Source organism: Aptenodytes patagonicus, chromosome 2 (assembly GCF_965638725.1).
Source record: "Aptenodytes patagonicus chromosome 2, bAptPat1.pri.cur, whole genome shotgun sequence".
Lineage (NCBI taxonomy): Eukaryota > Metazoa > Chordata > Aves > Sphenisciformes > Spheniscidae > Aptenodytes > Aptenodytes patagonicus.
The window spans coordinates 3,632,732-3,658,795 of NC_134950.1; the positions used below are offsets into that span (position 1 = coordinate 3,632,732).

The window sequence follows — 26,064 nt, forward strand, 5'->3', positions numbered from 1 at the left end:
CCCCATGCAGCGCTACAGGCTTGGGGAAGAGTGGCTGGAAAGCTGCCTGGTGGAAAAGGACCTGGGGGTGTTGGTCGACAGTCGGCTGAACATGAGCCGGCAGTGTGCCCAGGCGGCCAAGAAGGCCAATGGCATCCTGGCCTGTATCAGAAATAGTGTGGCTAGCAGGAGTAGGGAAGTGATCGTGCCCCTGTACTCGGCACTGGTGAGGCCGCACCTCGAATACTGTGTTCAGTTTTGGGCCCCTCACTACAAGAAGGACGTCGAGGTGCTGGAGCGTGTCCAGAGAAGGGCAACAAAGGTGGTGAGGGGTCTGGAGAACAAGTCTTCTGAGGAGCGGCTGAGGGAACTGGGGTTGTTTAGCCTGGAGAAAAGGAGGCTCAGGGGAGACCTCATCGCTCTCTACAACTACCTGAAAGGAGGTTGTAGCGAGGTGGGTGTCAGTCTCTTCTCCCAAGTAACTAGCGATAGGACGAGAGGAAATGGCCTCAAGTTGCGCCAGGGGAGGTTTAGATTGGACGTGAGGAAAAATGTCTTTACTGAAAGAGTGGTTAAACATTGGACCAGGCTGCCCAGGGAAGTGGTTGAGTCACCATCCCTGGAAGTATTTAAAAGACGTGTAGATGAGGGGCTTAGGGACCTGGTTTAGTGGGCATGGTGGTGTTGGGTTGACGGTTGGACTCGATGATCTTAGAGGTCTCTTCCAACCTTAATGATTCTATGATTCTATGATCTTACTGCTTCGAAGGACTTTGACCCTTTTCTGGGAGGCAATTACTTAGAGACAGGCAGAGAGGAGCCAAAATATCTCTGAGCAAGGGAAAAGAGAACAGACTGGCAGAATGTAGGGGCTCTGTCTGGTCGATCATTGAAGTCATAAATATTTATAAAACTTCTCTTTTCTGTTCAACCTCTAAACACTCTTTTGAGCTTGAGACAATTTCAAGTAGAGCATAAAACTTCCCCACTGTTCATCAGCCTGTTTTGAGCCCTGACAATCTGCTTTTTAACCGAAAAGCTCAACAAATAGTTTACAAAATCCAAGCCGTTCAAGTACTAGTATTTATAGTGTCACAATTTGCAGGAGTCCTTGCTATGGGCCAACACAGCATCATGCTAAGCATTACATGAGCACAACCAGAAGAATGGTTTCTGCCTCAAACAGCTTACCCCAGGGTGAAACAACAGCCGGGCAGAGACACAAATACACAGAAGTCACGAGCCAGTATCAGTCAGCAGGATCAGCGTGGGCTGCGCCCTGGCAACTAGACCTGGCAAGCTCTTAGTAGGCACTGTGGCAAAGAGAAGCTCTGAGGACCACTAGGGATCCGTGGATCCCTTCCCACCACCAAGGGTTCACGGAAGTAACTGAAAATCCACTGAAAACTGAACAAAACCCCACAGCGCTGTTCCTGCAGGTTAGTTTCCACAGCTGTAATGCTGGAGCAAAGCTGAAATGGTAAGTGAACACATACCCGAGCTTTCTTGTCACACCGGATGAAGCAAACCAACATGCCATTGTGCTCCTCAAGTCGCTTGAATTGGTATTGCTGGTCCTTCTGCTCTTGGGGATGGGTTAGTTTTCCTGAAGGATCTTTGTATCTCATGGTTTTGTCTGACGTGGTTAAACTCTTCTCCTATACACTGGTGTTCAACAGCTGGTATTAAAGAAAGCACCATTTTTAAAAAGGAGACATAAATTACATTCCTACTCAATAAATTACTTCGGAGTCTTTTTATCAATAAAAGAATTTACAAGCATGAAAATGGACATTTGCTAGTTTTGTCATCTGACATTTTCACAAGCTGGGTATGAACCAGTTGAGAAGGCAAAACCAGGTTTAAAAAGTCTGGCAGGAATGAAAATCAATAAAGGCAATGACAGGCAGGTGGCAGGTTGGTGTAGCTGGGTTCATCTCTGCAGCAAGTGACATTTCTTTAGCAGCACTTGTGTGTCTCTGTACAGAGAAATCTTTTAATTCAGTAAATAATTCATTTCGCTTGCCACCACCAGCCAGACAGCTGCCAGGGGAGGAAATAAGGAACCTGAAAGTTACAGATGAGGGGCTCAAAGGGGGACACGTTATCAGCAGAACCTGGTTTTAGAAAGGAGAATATGGAAAGAGAAATACCCAGGCAATTACTCTCCGTAGAACACAGGTAGGATGCGAGTCACTGCTAAAAACCATCATTCTTGTAGTGTTATTGAGTTACACAGGAGAAAGAACAAGGTACAAAGAGAGGCCAGAGTATCAATATAGTGTTTAATATTCTTAAATTGAAAAAAAAAAACTAAAAAGGTAAAATTTCAGTTACCATCATATGATAAAACCCTTCATCTGCACGTTGAAAGAGTTATAAATATTACATGGAGTATATTTCCAGTAGTTCACACTTCTATTAGGCCTATGCTGTTTTATATTTATTAAAAAAAGTAGCAGCCCATTTTTTCCTTCTATTTACAATATTGTGAATATTGTATTCCACTTTACTCAGCACTGATACAGATAAAACTATTCTGCATAGATTCATTGTTTTCCTTGTAGATAATTGTCAGCAATGGAAAAAACAATGTACATCAGGAAGTGATTAGGGAACGCTGCTCAAGACAATCCCCTAGACTGCAATCCAATGATGCTTGCTTCAGTAATTAAGGAGTAGTTTGATGACTTTGCAGAACTTAAAAATTAAGCAGGTTCTACATAAAATAACAGCAGTTCCTCTGATTACAGAAACGACAACTGAAGGGAGGAGTGGCAGAGGTTTGTTTGCACAGTAACTGGAAGGTTGCTTCCAAAAGCAAGTATTATATATATGGAAATTAAATAAATTAAGTAAGTGCTTCAGAAGGAAAAAAAAAAAAAATCAGTTTCACAAACTGTTACAAATGCCAAGTGCTGTGCATTGTTTTTAAGGGAAAAACAAGTTTAAAAAGTAAAACAGCCATTAAGAATATCCAAGTATCTTGTTTCACCAGCAGGGAGCTTTCAGTGCTATCAGGGAGAGCCTGTCTGTGTCTACATTTTAAACGATGCAGCACCATCAATATACATACAGGGGTAATGGACAGTCTTCCCAGCTAAATCTAGCTGCTAGTTCAGAAAGATACTCAGCGTTTACAGTAACTCCATAAATCCAACAAAGGCACTTAAGTTTTTTCTTTTCAGTGACCATTTCCAGCTATTATAGGCTGTAAAGACGGTATCAAATCCCACTTTTCAGGCAACCCATGCACTGCCCAAAAAGAGCTCCAGTGGAATTACCGAGCTGGCTTCGGCTCTCTCAACGCAATCTGCACCACGCAGTCTGGTCTATAACCTTGACCCTTCACAACAACACATGTCAAGTTTAAAGCCAGTGACCCCTCTATTCACATTTCCGTTTCTTTATCAAATGTGCAGGAGCAGTATGAGGTGCAAGGAGAGATTCACTTCTACTTCGATTTTCTACAACAATGTAGGGACCAAAATAACTCAATAAATACAAAACAGAAACACTGACAGGTGGTTGAAATATATGGAAAATGCAGGAGTAAACACAGCCTGAGGTCTTCACTTTTTTCCAGCACAGGTAGACGTATTTTGAATAGCTTAACTATTCAGCTTTCCAAATGGCAATCTTCCCTTCTTCCTTTCCAGAGCCACTGAGGACGTATCTGTCCTCTGCTGAGCACAGCGCCTTTACTGTATCTGCATGACCAACCAACTCTTTCTCCACAGTCTTCTTCTCGGCGCTGATCACATAGATCTTTCCTTTGCTTTTGCCTTGCGATCTTCCACTGCTGCCAACCCACATCTGGAGGAAAAACAAAACAAAACCAATCCACAATCATTTTCACTACTTTACATTTCACTCTAGGACACAGTCGAGGAATTTTACATGCCACATTGATACAGTGAGGGTTCTCTCTTGCTAGGCTGGAAAAGGGAAACACTGAAAGTTTCATATATATATATATATATATATATATATATATTTGTTGGAGTTCATGTCTATCTCTCTCTCAGACTCCCTGATCCTCCTCAACCTACTCACCTCCTCCCGGAGCTCTGTCACTAAGCAGAGGAGTTCCTCTCCCTGGGCGCACCTCCCACAGTGTGCTCACTGCTGCCGTCTGGTACTGCTGTAAGAGCAGGGCACACCCTGCAGCCTGACACCTGGGTGGCAGCATGTTCCCACCGGAGCTCTGTCTGGGCAGCTGCGTCAGTTGTGGTGGGTGCAGAGCTTGGAGAGGACATGGCCTTCTGCTGGGTGGATACCATCGCTCCCCGGTCAAGCTGGCAGAGCTTCAGCGCCCTTCCTGCGCACCCTGCCGCACGAACTGTTGCTAGCGCTCCCCAGGGGTTTCCTTTATATGTGTGGGAGCTTGGCCACTGTTGCTCCTGGCCCCACCCAGGTCTTCTCAGCCGCTGTGGCACAAGCTGCAGGCTCCTGGCAGGTCTCTCTGCCCCTCTGAGGTTTCCCCGGTTCAGGAAACCCCCCTGTGCACCATGCTAGGGCGCTCTGCTGCCGATCGTGCCGGCACTGGAGCTGTTCACCTCAGCACCTTGACTTGCCTTTGGTTCCACAGACCCAGTGCAGAGAATAAGACAGGAGGTGTCACTTTACCACTGTATAAACCACAGCATGCCTGTATCTTGAGTGCTGTGTGCACTTCTGCTCTCTGCACTGCAAAAGCAGAGAAAATCCAGGGAAGAGCAGCTAAAACTATCAAGAGAAAGGAACAGCTGCCATATGAGCAAAGATGGAAAAAGCCAGGACTCCTTCGGCTGGAGAGAAGGCAGCTGAGGAGGGATCATGTTAAGGTTTACAAAATCACAAAAGTGCAGATAAGCAGAATGTAGAACCAGTGTTCAACACATCCCACAATTAGAGAAGTAAGGGACACGTGGAAACCAGTGAGAGTTCAGTTTCACTTAGAAGAAAGTACTTCTCTATACATGGCTGGCAGTGAACTTCTGGAACCTGCTGCTACAGTAAACTGTGGCACCAGCAAGTTCAAAATGAAATCAGACCCACAGAGATTGGGTCCGAAAATAGATAATAAAAGACTGAGGCAGAGGTGTACACTTTAGTACCCCTTAACAAGAACCATGGACAGTGAGGGAGCTTAAGGGGAATGGACTGCAGATACAGGCCAGGTCCACAGGCTCTCCCTACGTAGCATTGCTATTGCCACCATTAGACGGAGAATATGGGGTCAGCTGCATCTGGTCTGACCCAGCAGAAAACAGCTGTGGTCTTCTTGTGCATAGTTTTATACAGGCTAAGTACTCACCCTTGTGTATTAGTAATGCTTGCCAGGCAGAAAGCATCCTATTTCAGATAGACACATTATGCGATTGCTTTTGTCTTAGGTTTCTTAAAGACAAACAATGGCTTGTTTTTAATCAAAGCACTTAAAAGCAAGCCTGTGGCAGACAACCCTACCAATGTTGTTAGCCTTTACCAGGCTGCAAGTTCATTCTCAGTAACTGTAATGCTGTGTAGAAGAGGAGTGTGGGTGCTCCAGCTACTACAACAGGCTCCAGACTCCCCCTTGGACAACCAAGGCTGCCAAGCCGTTGGCAGGCTGAAAAGATGGTGCACTGAACACCCAGGTTCAGGGGATGGATCATAGAGGGATATTTTCCAGTTGTTCCTTTTGTATCAATGAGTTGGACTACAATGTTAATTAAGGTGGAGCTGAGTAGTAAGTGGAAGAGGAAAGGAACAAAGTTCTTAAGTAGAACAAAAGGGAGCTTAATGCCTTGGGGTTTCCAAACAATCCTCTAACTCCCTTAAAACAGGGGTTAAATACATCCATCTCTACTTTGGGGACGGATCTCTCAGAAGGTTTTTCCATTTTGGTTCACAAATCTAACCAAGGGCTGAATACACAGAAAGCTTCCCTATTTCATGAGGCACTTCATGAAAAAAGTCATTTTTGAGGAAGGAAGGAGAGAAAATCTGAGAAAAAGATTCAGAAAGTTTCTCTCCCAATAGATATATATCAGCTATTTATTTGCAAATTAACCCTAAACCTGTCCATGTGGTATCACAACTACAATCATTTGCACAGCTACTGATACCATGCAGAAAGAGCAGGTACACAGCCTGAGGCCAATAATGACAGGGATGCAAGATGCTAAGGTAGGAAGCCATTGGCTCCTTTGGTCTCTGTTGAGTTCGGAATGTGGTAACTAAACAAGAAAAAGGTCATCTACAAAAACAGGCCAGCTAATTAGCATTTATTGTCTGTCTATTGATCTTTTCCAAGGCTTAGTTTTAGGAGCCCTGAGATTAAATATCAGGGGACCTAAACTTTCAGTTTCTATGGTTCCCTGAAAAAGTCAATGGCTAATGAAAGTCACCACACATTTAATGACTGATGAGGCTTTTGGCTTGACATGCATTTTGGGGTATACCTGTAACAGCCAGTTGTGTTGGGCAGTCATTAGCTTCTCTGATTTCAAAGAGGAATCAACATTTCAAACCAGTACGTATACAAACACCCAGTAAGGAACCAATGACAGCCCATAAGGGCTACAAACAAACAAACAAACCTTTACTAAGGAATTCCACAACAGGTAAAATAGTCTCTCACCTGATTTTTAACTCTTATCATACAAGTAATATCAGAGCAATCTTGAAGATGAATCTTTTGAGGTGTACTTGTAAAGTCTTTGGTGTTCCAAATATACAGATCACTACTCCCTGAATAAGACGCCCACACTTCGTCTCTCTAAAGCACAGAAAGATATGTTTAACATGAGCACTGCTGACAGGAAGTATATTGCAATAAGTAACTATGGCTTGTAATACCACATAGTCATGCTTTGTTTAAACTCTATTAACAGTTTAAATATAAATACCTCAGGAAAGAGCTGGAAGCAGAGAAAATAGGAACACACATCCTTCAGGTGATGCTCAATTTTCATCTGTAGTCGAAATTCGTAAGTAGACACTGCAAGTATGCAACTTCCGGTACCTTCAATATTAAAGATAAAGGGTTAGTAACAGAAGTGCCTACTTCCTCCATCTCTATAAACCATGGAGAAGAAAGGCAAAATAAAATGGATGCATCTAACAACTGTCTTGTTTCTCAGTCAACAGCGAAATCTTTGAGGTACTTCCTGGTTTTCACAGTATCTGTTTTTTAGATCTGTTCTTTCTCCAAACTCTAGTCGCTATTCTGCAGTGCATACACCTGTTAGTTTAGAGTCCAAAAATGGTGAGAAGAGAGGAAACAAACTCCTTAAAATTAGGACATCTCATACTTAGGTTCTCAAGTACACAATTATTTTCATCTACAGAACTGAGACCAAGTGTCTGTGCTACAAAGTTAACAGGGCTGAATCCTTACCCACCACAGCAACGGCAGCATCGCTACTGCCCACAGCAGGACCAGGAATTTCCCAAGGCTTTAGCTGCTGTTCTGTTAAGATATGTTTGGATCCAGGCTCTTGCGAATGGTAGTACTGAGAATCAGTGCAAAATTCTTGAATTGGTCACCATTTATGAAACAACTTCAAGATGATCTTTTACCCTAGCACAAAGCTTTACTTCATGCATCTAAACTCCTACGGAGGGGATGACATTTCTAGAAGTGGCCAAAATGAAGGTCTGGGGATTACCAAGTCAGACCAATACCATAAAGTCTAGCTGAAATACCAAATGCAATTTGCAACCACTATTGCCCCTCTAAACTTTAAAAGGACTTTCTCAAAGTTCTCCTTCCAGTTTACAGGCATCGCCAGGGGAGGTCAGACAAATACAGTGTAGCTGGAAGTCACATCCTGCAGCAGGGGCAGTACCTCCAGGACTGATCCAAGCTAGCCATCTATATAAGTGTTTTGGAGGCCTTACCTACAGAAGGCTGCTTAAACAGACTAAGTGGAGAAGGGGGGAAAAACATCATGTACACATAAGTCTGAGTTTGAGATTAATGTATTGTTCTGTCTAATAAAACAGTGTATTATGTGAAGATGTAATTTTTTTTTTTAATTATTTGAGGAATGAACTTACAGCACCACAGTTGGTCATTGTGAAGCTTGATAGAAGTGAGATTTTGGCAGGGCAACTGAAAGACATGGTTAACTTTCAGAGTGCTGACGTTCCAAGCAATCACTGTTCCATCTAAACTGCTTGAGTACGCTTCACTGTTGGTACAGATTAAAAAAATAGTAACAATTTTATAGTGTACATTCATGTTCAGAACAGAGTGCATACACAGAAGAGACTTAATTGCAAAATAACCAATTTTACAGTAAGCCAAATTAATGTTCTTCATTTCAGAGACTGGAAGAGTAAAGCACAGTTACTATTTCCAACAGAAAATGGACTGAAGTCCAAAAGCCTTCAAGGTCAGATACCATCATTATTTAATAGTGAACAATGAAGACTGGTTCAATTCATTTAAACAAGGTGGCCAGAGTCTTGAGTGGACAGGAACATGTCCATCCTGTGCCCACCAAGATGCCTAGGGAAGGATCTAAACTTTTTTTCTTCCTCCCTCACTATATTCTAGGTAGCTGGCTCTAGACAGCTGAAAGTGCATTTAAGCAGGCAACAGCTCTGGGTTGCAGCCAGGCATCCACCTTTCAAGCTGCTTATGTCTCCTATTGGAACAAAAGTATTCTAGTACAGACATTTTTTTCTTCTTCTTAAGATTATATTTTACAAACTCTGCAACACTGGAAACACTGCAGGCTAAATTCAGAGCTCAAGTGAGCTAGAGCACACATTACATCATGCATGAGGAGTTAAATACAACAAAAACTTTCCCTATAATTCTCCTGAACATTGTTACCCGTTGGATTTTCTCTCTTTTTCTCTCAAGTTAGGACAAAAATATCTGAAAACTGTTTTTCTTTCCTACCGCACCCGAGAAAACAAATTATACTATCCCTTTTTTTTTTTACCTTTAACATTTGTTGTCTTCAGGTGAGAAAAGCTTTTTCAAAAGGTTCCAACAACACCTAAGCAAAATTCTCCCTGAAACCCAGTTACGCCTGCTGCACCACTGGCAGAGCTATGGCTGATGTCTGGTCTGCCCTGGGAGTTGCCACCCCCATGAGAAGACAGCAGGTTAAGACCTCCAGCCAACACTCTCCCCAATGCTACCAAAAGATCAAAAGCATTTTGCCTGCACAAAACAATAAATGTATTATTTCTTTTACAAACAGGCAGAAAAAAAAAATCCAGAAGCATGCTGTAAACATCTAGTCGATGATGTGCTCAAAGCAAAAATGAAGTGGTCTTTAAACTACATCTGTATTGATTCATCGCTGGATGCTGCCAATTCCTGGCTGCTCTCATCCTTGTCCAAACAAGCATTCCTTTATTCTCTTTGTTCCAAAGTACATAATGCTCTTTCTTTAAAAAGGAAATTCTTAGTTTACCCTATACAATATGGGAGCTACAAAAACGGGCTAAATGAAGGCTTATGTTAGCAGGATAAGCCCCCTGTTTAAAACAATAAATTCTTTCCAACATCTAGGAAAATCAGTCACTGGTTTCCTATATGGGCTCCTTTTCCTTGAGCACAAGTTAACTTTTTGCCTTTGTTTCAGTCAAATAATTAAAAGCACAATACTATATCATTTGGTTCTTTAACTAGTCCCCTGCTCACTGCGGGACAAATTCTCTAGGCTGGTGAATACTGTTCTAGCCACATAAAATGGCTTTCTGTTTAGCCACAGAAAGATTCTCCACATGTCCATGACTCTTCCGGTGGTACAGAGGTCCTTCTCATTTGCTTGTATATGTATTTTTAAGAAGACGACATTGTAATTAAATATACCTGGGTATTCCATTCTTCTTCTCCACAATGATGTCTGTAACATCAGAACGATGATCATTTAGTTGCTTATTACAAGACATACTGTGGGTGTTGATTATATAAATAATGGAGTCTTGAGAACCGATCCACACTTGACTCTGTTCTACCATGATCATACAAGTCTGGGGAGAAAAAGCAGGATTAAATAAAACCTAGAAGAAAAATCACTCTTTAATGTAACGTGGAAAAAGGCTATACTAAGATGCTATGGTTTTCTGGTGATTACAGTAAGACATCAAGACTCGGTGCTCCAGTATTCTATCCTTTGGTCTGCTCTATAAATAATGAGAGAGGACAGATCTCTTTGCTGAGTTTATCCTTCAATAAATAGGATTAATAATGTATCTTGGTAACTGACTCAAAGCTGTGTTTCCTGGCCCAAACAAAGTAAAAGTTACAAAGGGCATCAGGGGAAACCACGTAAATTAGTGTATTGCTCTCTTCTGGATTGGAAGCCGTCCTAACCATCCGATATAAACACACTTCCTACTTCAGTTAGAAGTGGTGTCTAAGAAAATACTGTCTTGTCCTCTACTGTCTCTGGGACGTCCTTCCCCCATTCAGAAGCTCTTCACTTCTCTCCCTGCTGAGTCCCATCAGTTCCAAACTTTCCTCCTCTTTACTTTCTCTTCTTTAGAATAGGTCAGTATCCGACTCTACTGGATTTCCATCTTTCCTTCACCCAGCCCTTCACTATCAGCTTTACCTCTCCCTTTTTGACTCTCTCCCACACTCATCCACAGTGATGTTTCTCAGCTTTCACACAAGTGACCTATCCAATCCTTTTTCCTGCGTGTTCTCTCTACTGCGTGTTTTTCACTCAGTCTGCAGCTCTGGTTCAGCTTCCCCTTTCATCGAGAGAGTTATTCTTTTCAGGTAGTCTGTCACAAGCAACTCTCTTTAACCTGCTGGTTGAGTCATCTTCTTTTAGAGCACTCTCTCTCCTTCAATATCATCCGCCTGGTTTCCTTACACCTTTCCCCAGTTTCCAGTTCTTCAGCACAAGTGACTTTTCATCCATTCTTAGGGCTCGTCTCATCTTCTCTTTATATTGATTCTCTCCATTATTCTTTCTCCTCAACTGTTTCAAACCCACCTTCCTGCCCCACGAAGCCATGCTGTCAGGCCAGCAGGCCCTCCAGACATCCAATCCATCACTTCCCACCAGTTGACTTATTTCGTTATGAATCCATTTTCTCTCCTTTCCGTTTTTCTCAAAAATCTCCATTTCTCCAAGTTAACCGAAGCCCAGACAACTCAAGTGTCTTTCTACAACTTTTGAGGAGCGACAGCGATTCAGGGTCATACAGGTTATAGCAACAAAAGCACCAAGCTAAAGCAGCAATTGTGGTATGTGTGTCAGTCTTACCAGTTTAGAGCGGCCCATTTTGAAACAGTGTTGTTGAATAGACCAGGTAGACGCATCAAAGACCACCACTTTCCCCTCATTTAAAGCACACCATAGTTTCGGATGAGCATTGCCAGGTCTTTCTGAAGGGTCAAGATGCCCTAGAAATGATGCAGAAAAGATGAGAGGGGTAAAAGAAAATAAACCACTTTTGGAGACGTGGGAAAACCATTATTAGGCAGAGCAGCTTTCTAACAAAACTCATCTGTGTTCTGGAACTTACATCGCCAGTTAACGAATGACACAGTTTTCACAATGAATTTGTGCTCGTTCCCATCTATTTGTTGAGCTCACCTTATGGTTTAATCTTACACTTCAAAGTTATTCAGTGCCAAGTATCACACAAAAGCTCATAAGGAAATTGATAATGCTTTCTTCAGGGATGGACTTAAATTACATGCGATGAATAGTACATTACATCACATACTACACAGTGGGAGTTATGGGTATATAGGTCTGGCTGCGATTTCAAGAGGTGGTACGCTATTCCCTGCACTGTCATTCAACCAAACACCCCCATATGACTCTACTGAAAAATAAAAAAATAACAATAAATATTGATCAGTGGTGGAGCATCATTCACCCACCCTGCTCAAGAAATGAAGCAGAAATCTTAACGGGAAATCAGCACATTAACACATAATTGAAGTCTATTATAAGGCGTATACACACAGGAAGACAAATTAAGACTGTGAAAGCTATGCCTTGGAGTATCTTAATATGCGATATTACCATTCTTTTTTAATGATTTTCTGTTTTGGTATTCAACACACAACCAAAGCATGTCAGAATGTGAACAAAATCAGGCAGTCATAATACTAGGTGTTACGAGATAACACGCTTTATGGGCTAATTAAAGCTGGGCTAACATAAAGAAAGCAATACATCACCTTACCTGGCGTATAAAGCAAGACATCTATTGCCTGTGGAAATGTCTCACCAGCTGAGGGGTTGATCTTGTGCTTTAATGTCTCTGAAGTTGTTTTGGGGACCATCATAGGCACTAAAATACATTTTTAAAAGGTCATGAAGTGCATACTTAATCCTGAAATAGATCTATAATTCTTATGAAATAATAATTCTGCACCATTTATTCACATTTCTCACTTTTCTTTCCCTCTAGCCTTAGCTGACTAGGAGAGCCCAAACACCATTTGTACGAATTCTGGTAGCAGAAGCATGCATACAACACCCAAGCAGTCTAAACAACCAAAACAAAACCACAGCCGCCAACATGGAGACAGACATGCCAACTAAGGTTCTGATGCACAGAAGCAAAAAAAAAAAAAAACCAACCCTAAGCTTTCTATTAATACTATTTAATAAACTACATCTGTGAAAATGCAATCAGACTAACATCTTTTTATATTTCTACAGATAATCAGTTTGAAAACCGGAATATAAACAGAAAGAGCTGAGACAGATGATGCAACAACAGCAGGCTTTGTAGCATTGCTATGTGACTGACCTTCATTTTTCATCCTGTCAAAATAAGACAGTTTAGAGGCTGCATATATGGTTTTGGGGGACTGCAAGGCACCAACCACAGCATCCATCAGGAGAACGTTTGTCAGTGCTTGCTGAATATACTGAGGATCCTAAAGACAAAAGTCTTACTGTAGTTTATCTATTGCTCATTATTCTTACAAGTCTCCATGTTCAACAATCACAACGCATGTCATGCTTAGCACATGCACTAGCCAGTTGCTGCCCTGCAGCGTAATTCATACTACTTGCAGTCAAACCCCACTCCCACATCACATGTTCCACTCCCAAGCAAGGTCGTGGAGCCAGGAGCCAGCATTAATTCATTACGCTGAAAGAAGTATTTCAGATCTGGCACGATCTTGATATAGGATGTGCAAACGAAACCAAATGAATGGCACTGATGGAAAACATACAGCAGACACAGGATTGATACCCATTTTCAGGCTGGATCTTTCTTCACGGCAGGAAAGTACACATTATGCTTCACCTTGGCTAAAATTATTCAAATTCTTCCTGAAGAACCACCAAGCTACGTTTTCACTATCAAATTCAGCAGTCATGAAGAATAATGTGGTTTAAATGGAAACCCTGCTTGTATGATCCTTTTTCTCAAGGTTTCTGTGGCAGAAGAATATATCTTGCTCTATTCATTGAAAGGATCTATAGCCACCAGGGTTCCAGCATGGCAAAACTCTACGCGCTGTATTTTGAAGCAAGGTAGGGAAAATTTTCTGTTAGTTAGGATCACTGTTCTCATACGTTGTGAACTTAAGAAATTATTTCACAGAACTAGTGAATAAATTAAAAGTTCCATGCCAACGGATGAGAAAAAATATCCTATATTTTTAAAAGTAATCTTTTTTTCTTTTTTGTATTATTCCAGATGTATTATATTTAGAAGTAACAATAAAAATAAAAGTTTATTACTTAGCTATTGTTTGCTGAAACCTAGAAATTCTAAGATTGATGCATGAATTATTTAGAACAGAGACAGAAAGCACATACTTCATACTTATTTGCTTAGAAATTCCCATATTTATACCTTGTGATCATCCGCCATTTTCTTTCCAGCCCACATTTCTTTCACTATCAGGTACCAGAGATCACACTCAGTTTTAAGGTTAGCTTCAAAGACTTCTTTTTTAGATAATGTTTTAATCCTCAGAGTAGGTATTCTCAAAAGAAGGAAAGCTACAGTTGTGCTCTTAACATCCTGGAAATGTAGGGAAACAAAGAAAGCAAGGAAGATACACCATGCAATCACAGATAAGGTGCAGTACTCATTCTACAGGGCAACTTTCTCTATTTGTAACTACAGCTAATGATTTCAATTGTCCATACACACCATTAAGCACAGATGGTTTTACGAAAACGTAAGTTTCAAACAACATCATACAGACTTCACTACACAGTGGATACAAGCTGGCTCCCTGACACCACAGTCAAATAAGCACACTTAATGGTCATGTTATTAAACTTCTCTAGCTCTACATCCCATGTGCTGTGCTTTGCACCCTTCTGTACATCTAGAGGTTATGACCTCTAGATTTTTATTCTATGTCATCCTAGCACCTAGCAAACCGTACTATGTCAGCCCTGAAATTCTTGGTCCAAAGACCCAGAATTTTATCTAATCACTTATAAATTACTGACTTCAGAGGTGTTTCCTACACTCCTTACTGAAACTTTGAGAGACAGATCTCTGCAGAATAGAACATGCCCTATATCTTTAGGCATGCAAGAGAACAAGAAGTTACTTGATGCTCACCTCTATATCCCTGAAAGCAGCAATCTGGACATAGCCAGGACATCCTCCTTCAGTCAAAAGGAACAAGCGCTTTTGGGTCAGAGCTATTTTTCCTACACCATAGTTAGTTTTAACTGAGCAAGATAACTTGTAGACACATTCATTTTTATCTAGATGCTCTATTACTGTTGGTGGCAGATTCACCTCTTGAGCTTCTGCTTCAGTTTCTTTCCAGTAGTTGTAGAAATCTCTGAATGTTTCAGGATCAATTTGTTTCTGATGTCCTAAAAAATTTTTAAAACTTATTTACTGTGAGAAATGATTATACAGATTTGCAAAGAAAGATATGTTTTTAGAAATCGTATTTAGAAATCAATCACAAGATTCAGATCTCATTCAAGAGAGAAGAAAGTTCTCCCAAATATAAAAGTAACCTCTCCTTTTGCTATGATGACCATCCAACAGGAATTTAAGTGTAGCTGCTTGAATTTTGGATTTTCTTAGTTTATTTTTAACAGACTGCCACCTTGCCATGTTACCTAGTGGTTTTACAACACAGAGGTATTTTCCATTAGCAACTAGGACAGTCTCATATTCACTTTACTCATAATCTAAGCCAAAGCAGAACTGTATACCATCAGATCACAAAACTACCTCACCTACACAACCTGAAAAACTGTAAATTGTGTGCCCAAATGTAAGTAGATTCCTTGTCGTTATTGTGGATGCAAGTATAGACTTTCTCGTATACATTAACTCTATTCTCCATAATTATCCTAATTAAATAAAATTGTCCATAAAGCTCACATACCATGAGTTTTTAGAGGCCCAGAAAATGTTGAATAATAATTAAAAAGAAAAACAACTGGAGACAAAGATTTTATTATGGTTCATAAAAGAAACAGTTTGAAATTGTCATTGCACCAATGTAGATGGTCACTAAAAATGTATCATACTCACCTACTGTTAGGGCATCAAATAACCGATGTATAGTGTCTATATCTTTGACAATCCCAGATTCCTGGATTCGCTTCACAAAATCATCCAGTTGCATGTGTGTTTTTGGCAATTCAAAGTTTTTTACATGGTCATCTATTTTCATAACTTCTCTTTGTTTTTCCATCATTCGACTTATCAGCCTCTTCAGCTCAGGTTTGCGGTCTGCTTGAGAACGCTCAGAAGGAGGCATGGTTTCCACTATTTTTCTTACAAGATCAGTAGGGAAAATTCTTAAGTCTGTTTTATCTAAGTTCTGAAAGTCAGAAAGTGCATTTAGCAGTTTCCCTTGCATCAAGCTAATAAGCCCCCGGAGGTAGAAGTACCTTGCCAGCAATGCTGAGTTATCAGGTGGTAAGGTATTTATAGCTTTGCTGAGATGGTTGAAGAAGTCTGTATAGTAGGAATGAACACACTGGAACATCAGAGGAAAGTGAATTTCTGGGATTTTGAATGTACTAACTGATTTGGAGGGCATTTTCACAGCTAAAGACAAAACCAAAAAAAAGTACATTGATTAGCGTAAGCAGTGAGTAAAAGTGCGAGTATCTTCACAACCAGCCATACTACAAACAACAAAAAGAATCCCCATCACAGTAACAAGTAATTACATCGCATGAAATTCAAGTAAGATTACAGTTGTGCTAGGGACACAAATATATTTCTATGTCCATTGTCCTTATTATCAGAGTATTCCCTAATCTGATAATATCAATTCTGGGAAGGGGGAAGAGAGTAAAAAAAACCACCACCCATGCAGCTTTTGTAGGACTTGCTTTGTTAAAACAGTGATAAGCCTAAGCCTATGTTTAAAGGTAGTGGAGAACTGGACATAAGGTGGGCGAGGACTGAACACGGTTACTGACTCAGGAAACAACTGTACAATATCAATCCCACTGTGACCAATCAGTCTTTTGTGGTACAGCAAAACTTACAGCAGGCTACAAACTGATTTAACATGCAAGGAGAAGCACAGACAGGTCTCAGCTCTAAATGACCCAGCTCACCATTTCTTTCCACCATCTGACACTGTTTCTGTGAAAATTATTCAGTGATATCACCCATAAAGACAACAGAAAAGACACTGTATTTGTTCAACACATTCTTCACTTACCAACGCCTGTTTCTAGTCTTCGAAGTGAGGAATTTCTGGTAGGGCACTCTGGCAGCGTGATATCTTGCAGATTAGGCATACTGATTACCATACGCCTACTAATCATGTACTGTGGATTAAATCGTTTAGAAGCCATTTTCTCCATAGTCATTCTTCTTGGGGCATGAAACATCAAGTTCAACCTGAGGGGGGAAAAAAAAAAAAAAAAAAAAAAAAATATATATATATATATGAAAAACCTAGTTTTAAAATTCAGTATACACACACACTGAATTACTACTTGATGCTATTTTTTTCTGTGTAATAGTATTAAATTACAATTATAGTACCAATTTACAATTTCAACAGCCATGGCTGGACATGTTCATATCACCCTTTTACAGTAATCTTAATAAAATGGCCTATCAATTAGTCATAATCTTATTCATAGATGACCTGATCTCCTACCAATAGAGTCAAATGGACTTTTACCACTGATATCAACAAAAGATTTAAAACCAGAATAAGAAATGAGAAAACTTTACCTATCCTCTTCAGACTGGGTACTCAACTCAAGTCGAGCAAAGGCATCCATCTTTCTGTTCAGACGAGCTTTAAGAAAAGAGTGAAACATGTAGGTCTCTAAAACCTGAGAGACACAAACTGGTTAACTGTGGATCATTTACAAATTACATTTTTATTAGCATGTTTTGCTCATTTTTATTACCATTACATATGCAAAGCTGAGCACTTCCAATTTAGCAATCACAAAACCAAAACTATTTGAAAGCTTCAACAACAGAAAACTAACTCCGTTTCCATTCACCTTCTGTACTTTCATGGTATTTGCTTAGTGGCAAACAGTAATCTCAGACCACCCTCCAAAAGATGAAACCAAACAAAAAAAGAAAAATACTGAGCAAAACAGAGTTTTAGCTACTGAAGTTTAAGAGTAACTAAATGCTGATAATATTGTCTATGGTTTGGAATAAGAAGTTTGTGGCACTCTAAATTAACATTATGTCATCAAACTGAAAAGACAAGTGAGTCATCTTTTCTCCTGCTAACCCCCAAAATTGCTCCCTGCTCAGGTAATTATCGTGGTGTGATCCAGAAATAATTTCTAAAAGGTCAAGTTGCTACTTTTAGGATAGAGGACACCATAAAAAATGCTAAGTGTGAATTAAAAGAAGTGGAAAGCTACCATCTCCCACCATTGCAAATTAAAACAAGATGAAAGCTAGGATTTGACGCAATACAACATGTGTACCACATAAATGTTAGTTCTAGCACAGGGCGCTTAGTATTGTTTGAAATAAACAATTCAGAAAACTAATCCGCTCAGAAAATCAAACACAAACTTCATTCAGGAGACAATATTGTTGTAACCAGGAATCCTGTCTTTATGTTTATACAACCTCCACCCTTTACAAACTTACTAACAGAAAGACAGCTGTATCTTTGAATGTAACTATGAAGAATTACTTTGATTAACAATATATCCCAGAGGCTTGCCTAAAGTACCCTTGTTAGCCCTGGACTTTATCACAGGACAAAAAAACACCCCAAAAAACCCCACTGATCAGATATCAGTGTATTTTTATGATGTTTTTAAAAAGCACTTGAGAAAGATTCATAAGTAACCTAGGTACTCTGAAATGAATGGAAACGTTTCACCAACAAATAGGTCATTCTTATTCACGATGCCTCTTATCAATCCATTTGCAACGTATCCTGTAAAATGGCATCTACAAAAGCATTAAGATTTCTGCTTTTAAGTATTTCTCCAGTAGATGGCGTATTTTGTTGGGAATTGTATGTACAGGAGACTACAAGCTGCAAGAACTGAAAAGGTCCTTTCTAATGGTTTTTGGAGTTCTTAATATAATTCTAGATACCGCTAGTAACTACTCCGTATTGTGTTATCTTCTAAGATTTACTTGAAAGCAAATGTGCCACTATGTTATTTTGTATTTAAGTGAGTCAACTGCTCAAAGTTCTTCTTAAATGTGCACTTTAAATTTTAAATGAATTTTAAATTTCAACTCATAAAATTGCCACTATTTCATTTATAGCATTAGAAACTGCTACTGAAAATATTTTAGTTATTTCTATTCATTTGAAATCCTGGTCAGAACGTTTCCGGTTAATTTCTCTCCTGATGACGTATTAATAGGTTCTTTTTAATTTTTTCTTTTTGTTTGTTTGTTTTTAAGAACATTTGCTAGTATTGCAAGCTTTATCCAACAAACATTATTTCCTATTTAAGATTCATCAGTTGGCTATCTTTGAATTGCCAGATATTCTGCCAAGTTTGGCAACTACTGCTTAAGTAAAATGAGATACTTTTCTGATCATTTCCTTCACACACTGACATCTCCTTTAAACGGATGTTCAGAAACTTTTCTTATCGTATCTTTGAAGTAGGAAACAAAACAGGAAGCAAAAAAGGTGTTGATGTTAATGAAGAGATCTTTTTGCCAGGTGTAAAACAGTTACTCCAGAGAGCCTACTGCCAAATTCTAGCAGCAAGGTAAACCTCTGTAACTTTCATATGCACCCATGGAACATAACTAAAAGCAAATGTAAAATGGCAGATGCACTTTCTTATATTCCTTGTTAAACCTTTGCTTTGACCCACAGGTTTGTTAAACAAGCTATAGTATCACCAAAAAACATGAAGACACAACTCAATAATATTTTACTTTTGAGAAGCTTAAATAACAGCACGTCTTACAGTAGGTAAGAGTAAGATGCTACTTAATAAAGTATCTGTTAAAAACTACTATGTAAATTGCATCAAAGGGTGCAAGAAGCTGAGAAAGATGTCTTGCATGACTTCAGAAATCAGGTATTGACCATAGAATCATTTAGGTTAGAAAAGACCCTTAAGAACATAGAGTTATGTAAACATAACACTGCGATAAGGTCTCCCCTGAGCCTCCTTTTCTCCAGGCTAAACAACCCCAGTTCCCTCAGCCGCTCCTCAGAAGACTTGTTCTCCAGACCCTTCACCAGCTTCGTTGCCCTTCTCTGGACACGCTCCAGCACCTCAACATCCTTCTTGTAGTGAGGGGCCCAAAACTGAACACAGTATTTGAGGTGCGGCCTCACCAGTGCCGAGTACGGGGGCACAATCACTTCCCTACTCCTGCTGGCCACACTATTTCTGATACAGGCCAGGATGCCATTGGCCTTCTTGTCCACCTGGGCACACTGCCAGCTCATGTTCAGCCGGCTGTTGACCAACACCCCCAGGTCCTTTTCCGACAGGCAGCTTTCCAGCCACTCTTCCCCAAGCCTGTAGCGCTGCATGGGGTTGTTGTGGCCAAAGTGCAGGACCCGGCACTTGGCCTTGTTGAATCTCATACAATTGGCCTCAGCCCATTGATCCAGCCTGTCCAGATCCCTCCCAGTTCAGGATAACAGTCTTCCAAATAATTATTTTTTCATTTAACAAAGGCAAACTTTTTATTTGGTTAATAATAATGAACTTAAAAAAAAAAAAATCACAAGAGTTTATAACTTTGGATTTTGGCTTGCTCTGTCAAGACCGAATTCTCCTAGAACACTGTACGTGACTAGACAGAAACCCTTAAAACATGTAAATTCTGTTTTTCACATACACAACAGTTTAGCTTAATTATTTGAAGGCAAATATTAATGTAATCAGGTGCAAACAGTTTAATGTAAAATAACAGTCTCAACTGCAAGGATGAAACTCTCAACATTCCTGCTTCTGGGCAAAGTACCCTAACATTGCAAGATACTCTCACAGGAACCTTCATACTTAGTCTCTCTCTCTCTCCCTGCTCCTTTCCTTCTGTTCCCCCTTCCTTTCTCCTTCCTTCACACCCTAAGGATCTCCAACCTTTGATGGTCAGTAACAGTCCTACACCAAGGGCACGGAGAACTGCTCTAAATCCTACAGCCTGGTGACCAAGACACTCTCCTTTTAATGAGGAAATTAAACCCACCCCATTTCCTTAGGATATACAAAGCCATTACATAAAAGGTAGACTCATGCACCAGTACTGTCTATACTCCAGAGGAAAACAGACCTACATCCTTCATAAAAACCTGGTTCACTGTATACACTGCGTGAAAATCGAGTCATTTTGAATCTTCAGCAGACCAAGCTTACGCTAATGGAAGAATCAAGCTGATCAGGGCAGGTGCAAAAGGGACTCAGGGCTTGTATGGAACAGCTTCACACCCCTACAGGGTTTTAAACTCAGATAAGTATCTAATAAACTGAGTTAGCAGAAGGGCTAAGAAAAACTAATTGGGGATTTCAGGTTGTCCTTTAGCCTCCAGCACTATTGGGCCTGGCCCGAGGCTATGCACTATTTGAGTATTACTTCATAGGCTTCACCAGCACATAACAGTAAGCTACGGTTATACTACCTGGTAAAGCACGTCAGCTAAATCAACCTGTGTCCTGTATGCCCTGTCACACTGCAAGGCTCTAAGGACACCAGTGCCACTCATGCTCAGAGTCAGCAGCATGCATTCACTGTGACACACTGTGGGAAACAGGCACATGGCCTGAAGCCAAGCAGGCATCGTCAACTCCCGTGCCCTGTTGCTCAGGCTGCAGAAAAAGCAGGTACTTCAATTTGTGTGATTTGAGCTCCCTTCTGCTGTGCTCACAGTCTTGCTGAAAACTCATGTCTACGTATGGGCTTTGGCCCAAACAGTTTGGACAGGTGCCTGTGCTTAAAATACAGTTTAGATGTAGCTTTACTGACCATCTGCCATAGGTTAATCTCACCCCTGAGGAATTACATTTAATTTGCACTGGAATTAGATAGTACCTTGCTCTCCAAAATGCTGTCTACTATTTTATCTGTTTATAGTAAATAAAATAAATTTGGTAAAGCACTCTGTGGAAGTTGGTGGTTCAACACCACCACACAGACCAAACTGTGACCATTCTACTAATTTTTGGCATTAATCCTAAAATACAGATTAATAACAGAGAATCACAACATATTTAACACTGAATTTACCTTTTTGTAAAACGGCTGGTCTCCGATTGCCCTTGTTTTCAGAAATTCTTCACTGTTAAACACTCTATGTTCGTAATTTAGATGGTCTTTTACCTCCCTGGAGACAAAAATAAATAAATAGATAAATATGCTTGGAGATTTGTAAGCAAGTTGCACTTTTGCAGTAGCAGCAGCCCACTGGTACTACTAGAAATACACTGCAGCATCAGAAGGAAAAATAGAAATATGCTGCAGTATCAGAAGGCAAACTCAGTTTTAATGAACAAGTCTGAGTTACTGAATCATAGAAAAAGAATGCAAACTCATTTATAAGTGAGACAGGCTACCTGCTGACACTACCATTTCAAATCAGCAAACTCACTTAGAGTCTGTGGGATCAATTTTAGTAACACACAGAGCAGAATCTACATATTTAAGTCATGACTTAGGCTCCAATCCTGGAATTACATTTACATTCAGTTCCTGAATCACATACAACCCATCTGGAGCACTGAAAAGACAAGTGTACCTAACCGCATAGGCAATTTGAAAGATGTGATCTGACCTTGCACTGTCCCATTACAGTGCACCTGTAACATGCACGTGAAATAGTACAGATTATGTAATTTTTTGCTGCACTCTCAAACTCTGCTCACAAAGCCAGCAATAACTGGAAATTGTGTTAAACTAAAGAGACAGAACTATTGAAATAAAAGAGAAAGCGAGATAAAGAACCGATGCATATTTTAGTATATACATGGTGACAGCAGACAGCAGAGGCCCTATACTATCCCTGGAAAACCAGGCGTCAGTAGTAACTTCTGTGTCCTAAAGGTGAGCCAGAATAAATTGTTTCAGGAGCAGAAAGTGGGAGTTTTTCAGAAAAAGGCTGTTCTCTGAACTGAAGTCTGAGAGTAAGAAAAGATAGTTATTTAAGCTAGATATGTGCAAGTGGCTAAAGTCAGGGCTCCTTTTATTATTACATCTTATTTCATCTAGTTATGCTGGGTATTGAGGAATAAGAAATTCCCATTAAAACATGTGAACAAAGAAAATTTGGTGAGCTAAAATTTGAATGTAAGCACAAAAGGGGAATCTCATACCCATGCATAGACCTGACAGAAGGCCTATACATCGCTTGTCTTTCATAAATCAGTGATAAAAGCCCATTACCAGTTCATCAAGCCATATGGGTTCAGAAAAAAGATAGTTAGTAAAAGTATATAGTTCTATATAATTCTACATAATTTAGCATTGTTTGCTTTAAACATGGAACCTCCACGCGCACAAAAATACTACAGTGCTTCACTGAAGACAGTAGCAACTGGCAGCACAATTGTATCAGAGATTTACTTTCCTTCACTCCTGGACGTTGGTAGATATATAGCATTAGAAGATAGAAGAAACAAGGCTGAAAAAAAAGAACAAAGAAAGAAAGTTTGAAGGAAAGGAGAAAGAAAACAAGAAAAGAATCAACCCCTCTGCAAAATATATTATCTCTTAGAGAGCAAAGCATCTGTTCATTTTTTCTAGCCAAGCGTTTAGCGTGTTAAAGAGTTCAAGCTGTCAGCAGCAAAATGCATTTCTCCTCATCTTTATCTGGAACATATTGCTGCCAAACACTGAAATCCACCAAATCCCACAGTGGTAGCACATCAGGTTGTAAATGCATTTCATTTTCCTTATCCAGCTGTGCTAGCTGTAAAGTCTGTTCTATCATCCATACCCAGCAGCTATTGTCCCCCTGGAGGGCCCAGCCACTTGTACGCACACTCCCCAAGCTGATCCAACGAAAGAGAGCAGGTTAACAGAGACCTGGTATTGGGACGATATAAATTAACCCAGCACCTTCTGACTGAAAGTGTTAGGGAGCATTCATGTGAGCAATCTGGTAGCTGATCCAAAGGGGAGCACCATCTCCAGCAAGAGGCAGCAAGAAATAGCTGGGGATGCTTATCCGCACAGCTACTTGCAGACCTCTGTCCATATAATCAGATTCTTTAGAAATACCAGGTAGGCGGTTTCATTTTCATGGTCAAGTATGTGAGTACCTATGTAGAAAGAAATGAAGCATATGCAAACCAGCCATCCATTTGCTGCAGTTTTTAGTACAACTCACCTACCACACTTCTATTCCCTCCACAAACACAAGGAAATAATAGCAGGATTTACAACCAGATAAAGCAACTGTGGGTATCAACACATTAGATTAGGTTAAGAAATAAGGAAAATTAGCATAGCTGGACCTTTTTCTAGGGGCGGGGGGGGGGAACAAAAAAACAAACCTACTCCACATCATTATTAAAATGTCACTCCTGAACCACCCCAAATACCCAGAAGTTCTTGTGCCAACTCGGTCCTTAGGCTGAAACAGTTCCTCTTCCTCCTTCATTCTCTTGTGGTTGCAGTCTCCAGATATCTCACCCCTTCTCAGAATTTGTAGTTAGCCAAAACACACCCAAGTGTTCTGAACTCCCGATCCTGCTTTCAGCTCTTCTACCCTGTCCCAGTTGAAATTCATTTTTCCTCTAACAGGAGTGACTAAGAGTGTTTCCAGTTACAAATTAATATCCCTACTGGGCCTTAAGCTTTTCTTAATTATGAAAGGTGAGGACTGCACTTCTCTTCCTGTAATCTTCATACAAGAGACATACAGGTTCAAGATTAGAACAGTTTTATCTAAGAAGTCCTGGCAATGTGTATGTACCTGAATACATTAATTATTGATATTCCAGCAGGCTAGCAGGACCTCCTTCTCACATTCCCTCACAAAACTTAAGAGATTTACAAAATATCTATAAAGTAAGACAAAATAAATAATATTTTCAGTGACAGTGAAGTGTCTTAACCAGTACCATATGCTCTTACAATAAAAAACACTATATCCACTCACCTGAAGATATTAACAATTAACTGCAAAGTTGTTTGCTGAACTTCCATATTCAGTTTCTGTTGCCAAGCCCTTCTACGCATTTGGAGTTCACTAAGATCTGTGCTGGCTCGGAGATGGCAGAGCTCTAGATCATAATGCAGCTGAAGACTCTCCACTCTACACAGAGAAGAAAATTATCAAGTTAAAACCTAACACCAATGATTTTTTTCATACCTTTTAAAGAAAAGGTCATTTAGGCCTCACGCATCTTACAGCTAGAGAAAGTGCAAGATTGATTTGTAAGTGTTGACAAGCTAACAAGATTCCTGGAAATCCTACTAGTACATGTAAATCACAGTGCACTGTCATGGTTTAATCTCAGTCGGCAACTAAGCACCACGCAGCCGCTCGCTCACTCCCCCCCACCTGGTGGGATGGGGGAGAGAATTGGAAGAGCACAAGTGAGAAAAATTCGTGGGTTGAGATAAAAACAGTTTAATAATTGAAATAAAATGATAATAATAATAATAGTAATATGATAATAATAATAATACACAAAGCAAGTGATGGCACAGTACAATTGCTCACCACCCACTGACCGATGCCCAGCCAGTCCCTGAGCAGCGGCCCCCCTGGCCAGCTTTCCCCAGTTTATGTACTGAGCATGACGTCACATGGTATGGAATGTCCCTTTGGTCAGTTTGGCTGTGCCCCCTCCCAGCTTCTTGTGCACCTCCAGCCTTCTCAGTCGGTAGAGCATGGAAAACTAAAAAGTCCTTGGCTAGTGTAAGCATTACCTAGCAACAACTAAACCATCGGTGCGTTATCAACTTTGTTCTCATCCTAAATCCAAAACACTGTACCAGCTACTAGAAAGGAAATTAACTCTATCCCTGCCGAATATCCACCCCTTATTCTATACCATCTGCGTCATGCTCAAGTCTCATATTTTCCAGTACATTTTCATTAATCACCACCCCCCCCTTTTTTTTTTTTAATATATATATATATACACACACACACACAGATATCATTCCCTTCGTCTGTGGGCCATCCCTCTAAAACATTCGGTGAGTTCATTTAGTCCATGACTTCGGGCTCCATCTGTCGTAATAATCTTCCAGGGCAGGAAAAATGGAGATGGTATGTGGTGTTGGATTGTTTCATGTTGAAGTCAGTTCTGGTACCATCATCACTGTGCTTTGCTTGGTTTCACTGAAGTTATTCTTCATTAGTCTGGGTGATTCTTATTGTAATAACATTAGTATGGCATATAATATTATTAGTATGGTTAGTATATCTGTGTATTATTAGTATAACTATTATAACTATAATTAGTACTTAACATCACATAATTCAGATCATTGGCTATTCTCACCCAAAATCAAATCCCCTTGAGGTACACATCGGACTTCCCCATCCTTCCGCATTATCCACCAAGTGCACCCGGGTCCTTGAGCAAAAGCAATCCCACAGATGGGTCTGCCTCTGCCTGAGGCAGGAATAACCCAGACTGTCTTCCCCAGCATATTTTTTATGTGCACTACAGGGACTTTATTCCCATCTACAGTACGTAAAAGTTCTGACTGGGCAGGGCCTGCTCGATTGGCAGATCCCCTCGTGTTGACTAACCAGGTGGCCTTTGC

General features: G+C 40.3%; 1 protein-coding gene across 1 annotated transcript in view; it reads right to left on the reverse strand.

Moving 5' to 3' along the window:
• Positions 1–2,247: 2,247 nt before the first annotated feature.
• DENND3 (DENN domain containing 3) overlaps positions 2,248–26,064 on the reverse strand; it is a 47,446-nt gene continuing 23,629 nt past the window's right edge. Inside the window, exons 9-23 of the mRNA XM_076329026.1 lie at positions 24,440–24,595; positions 21,568–21,664; positions 17,101–17,204; positions 16,577–16,758; positions 15,427–15,948; positions 14,488–14,750; positions 13,762–13,932; positions 12,700–12,829; positions 12,127–12,234; positions 11,193–11,332; positions 9,785–9,945; positions 8,008–8,141; positions 6,855–6,970; positions 6,587–6,724; positions 2,248–3,795 (exon numbers count right to left, since the gene is read on the reverse strand). Of these exons, the coding sequence (XP_076185141.1) occupies positions 3,595–3,795; positions 6,587–6,724; positions 6,855–6,970; positions 8,008–8,141; positions 9,785–9,945; positions 11,193–11,332; positions 12,127–12,234; positions 12,700–12,829; positions 13,762–13,932; positions 14,488–14,750; positions 15,427–15,948; positions 16,577–16,758; positions 17,101–17,204; positions 21,568–21,664; positions 24,440–24,595 (2,623 nt within the window). The 3' untranslated portion in view covers positions 2,248–3,594. The remainder of the gene's footprint in view (positions 3,796–6,586; positions 6,725–6,854; positions 6,971–8,007; positions 8,142–9,784; positions 9,946–11,192; positions 11,333–12,126; positions 12,235–12,699; positions 12,830–13,761; positions 13,933–14,487; positions 14,751–15,426; positions 15,949–16,576; positions 16,759–17,100; positions 17,205–21,567; positions 21,665–24,439; positions 24,596–26,064) is intronic.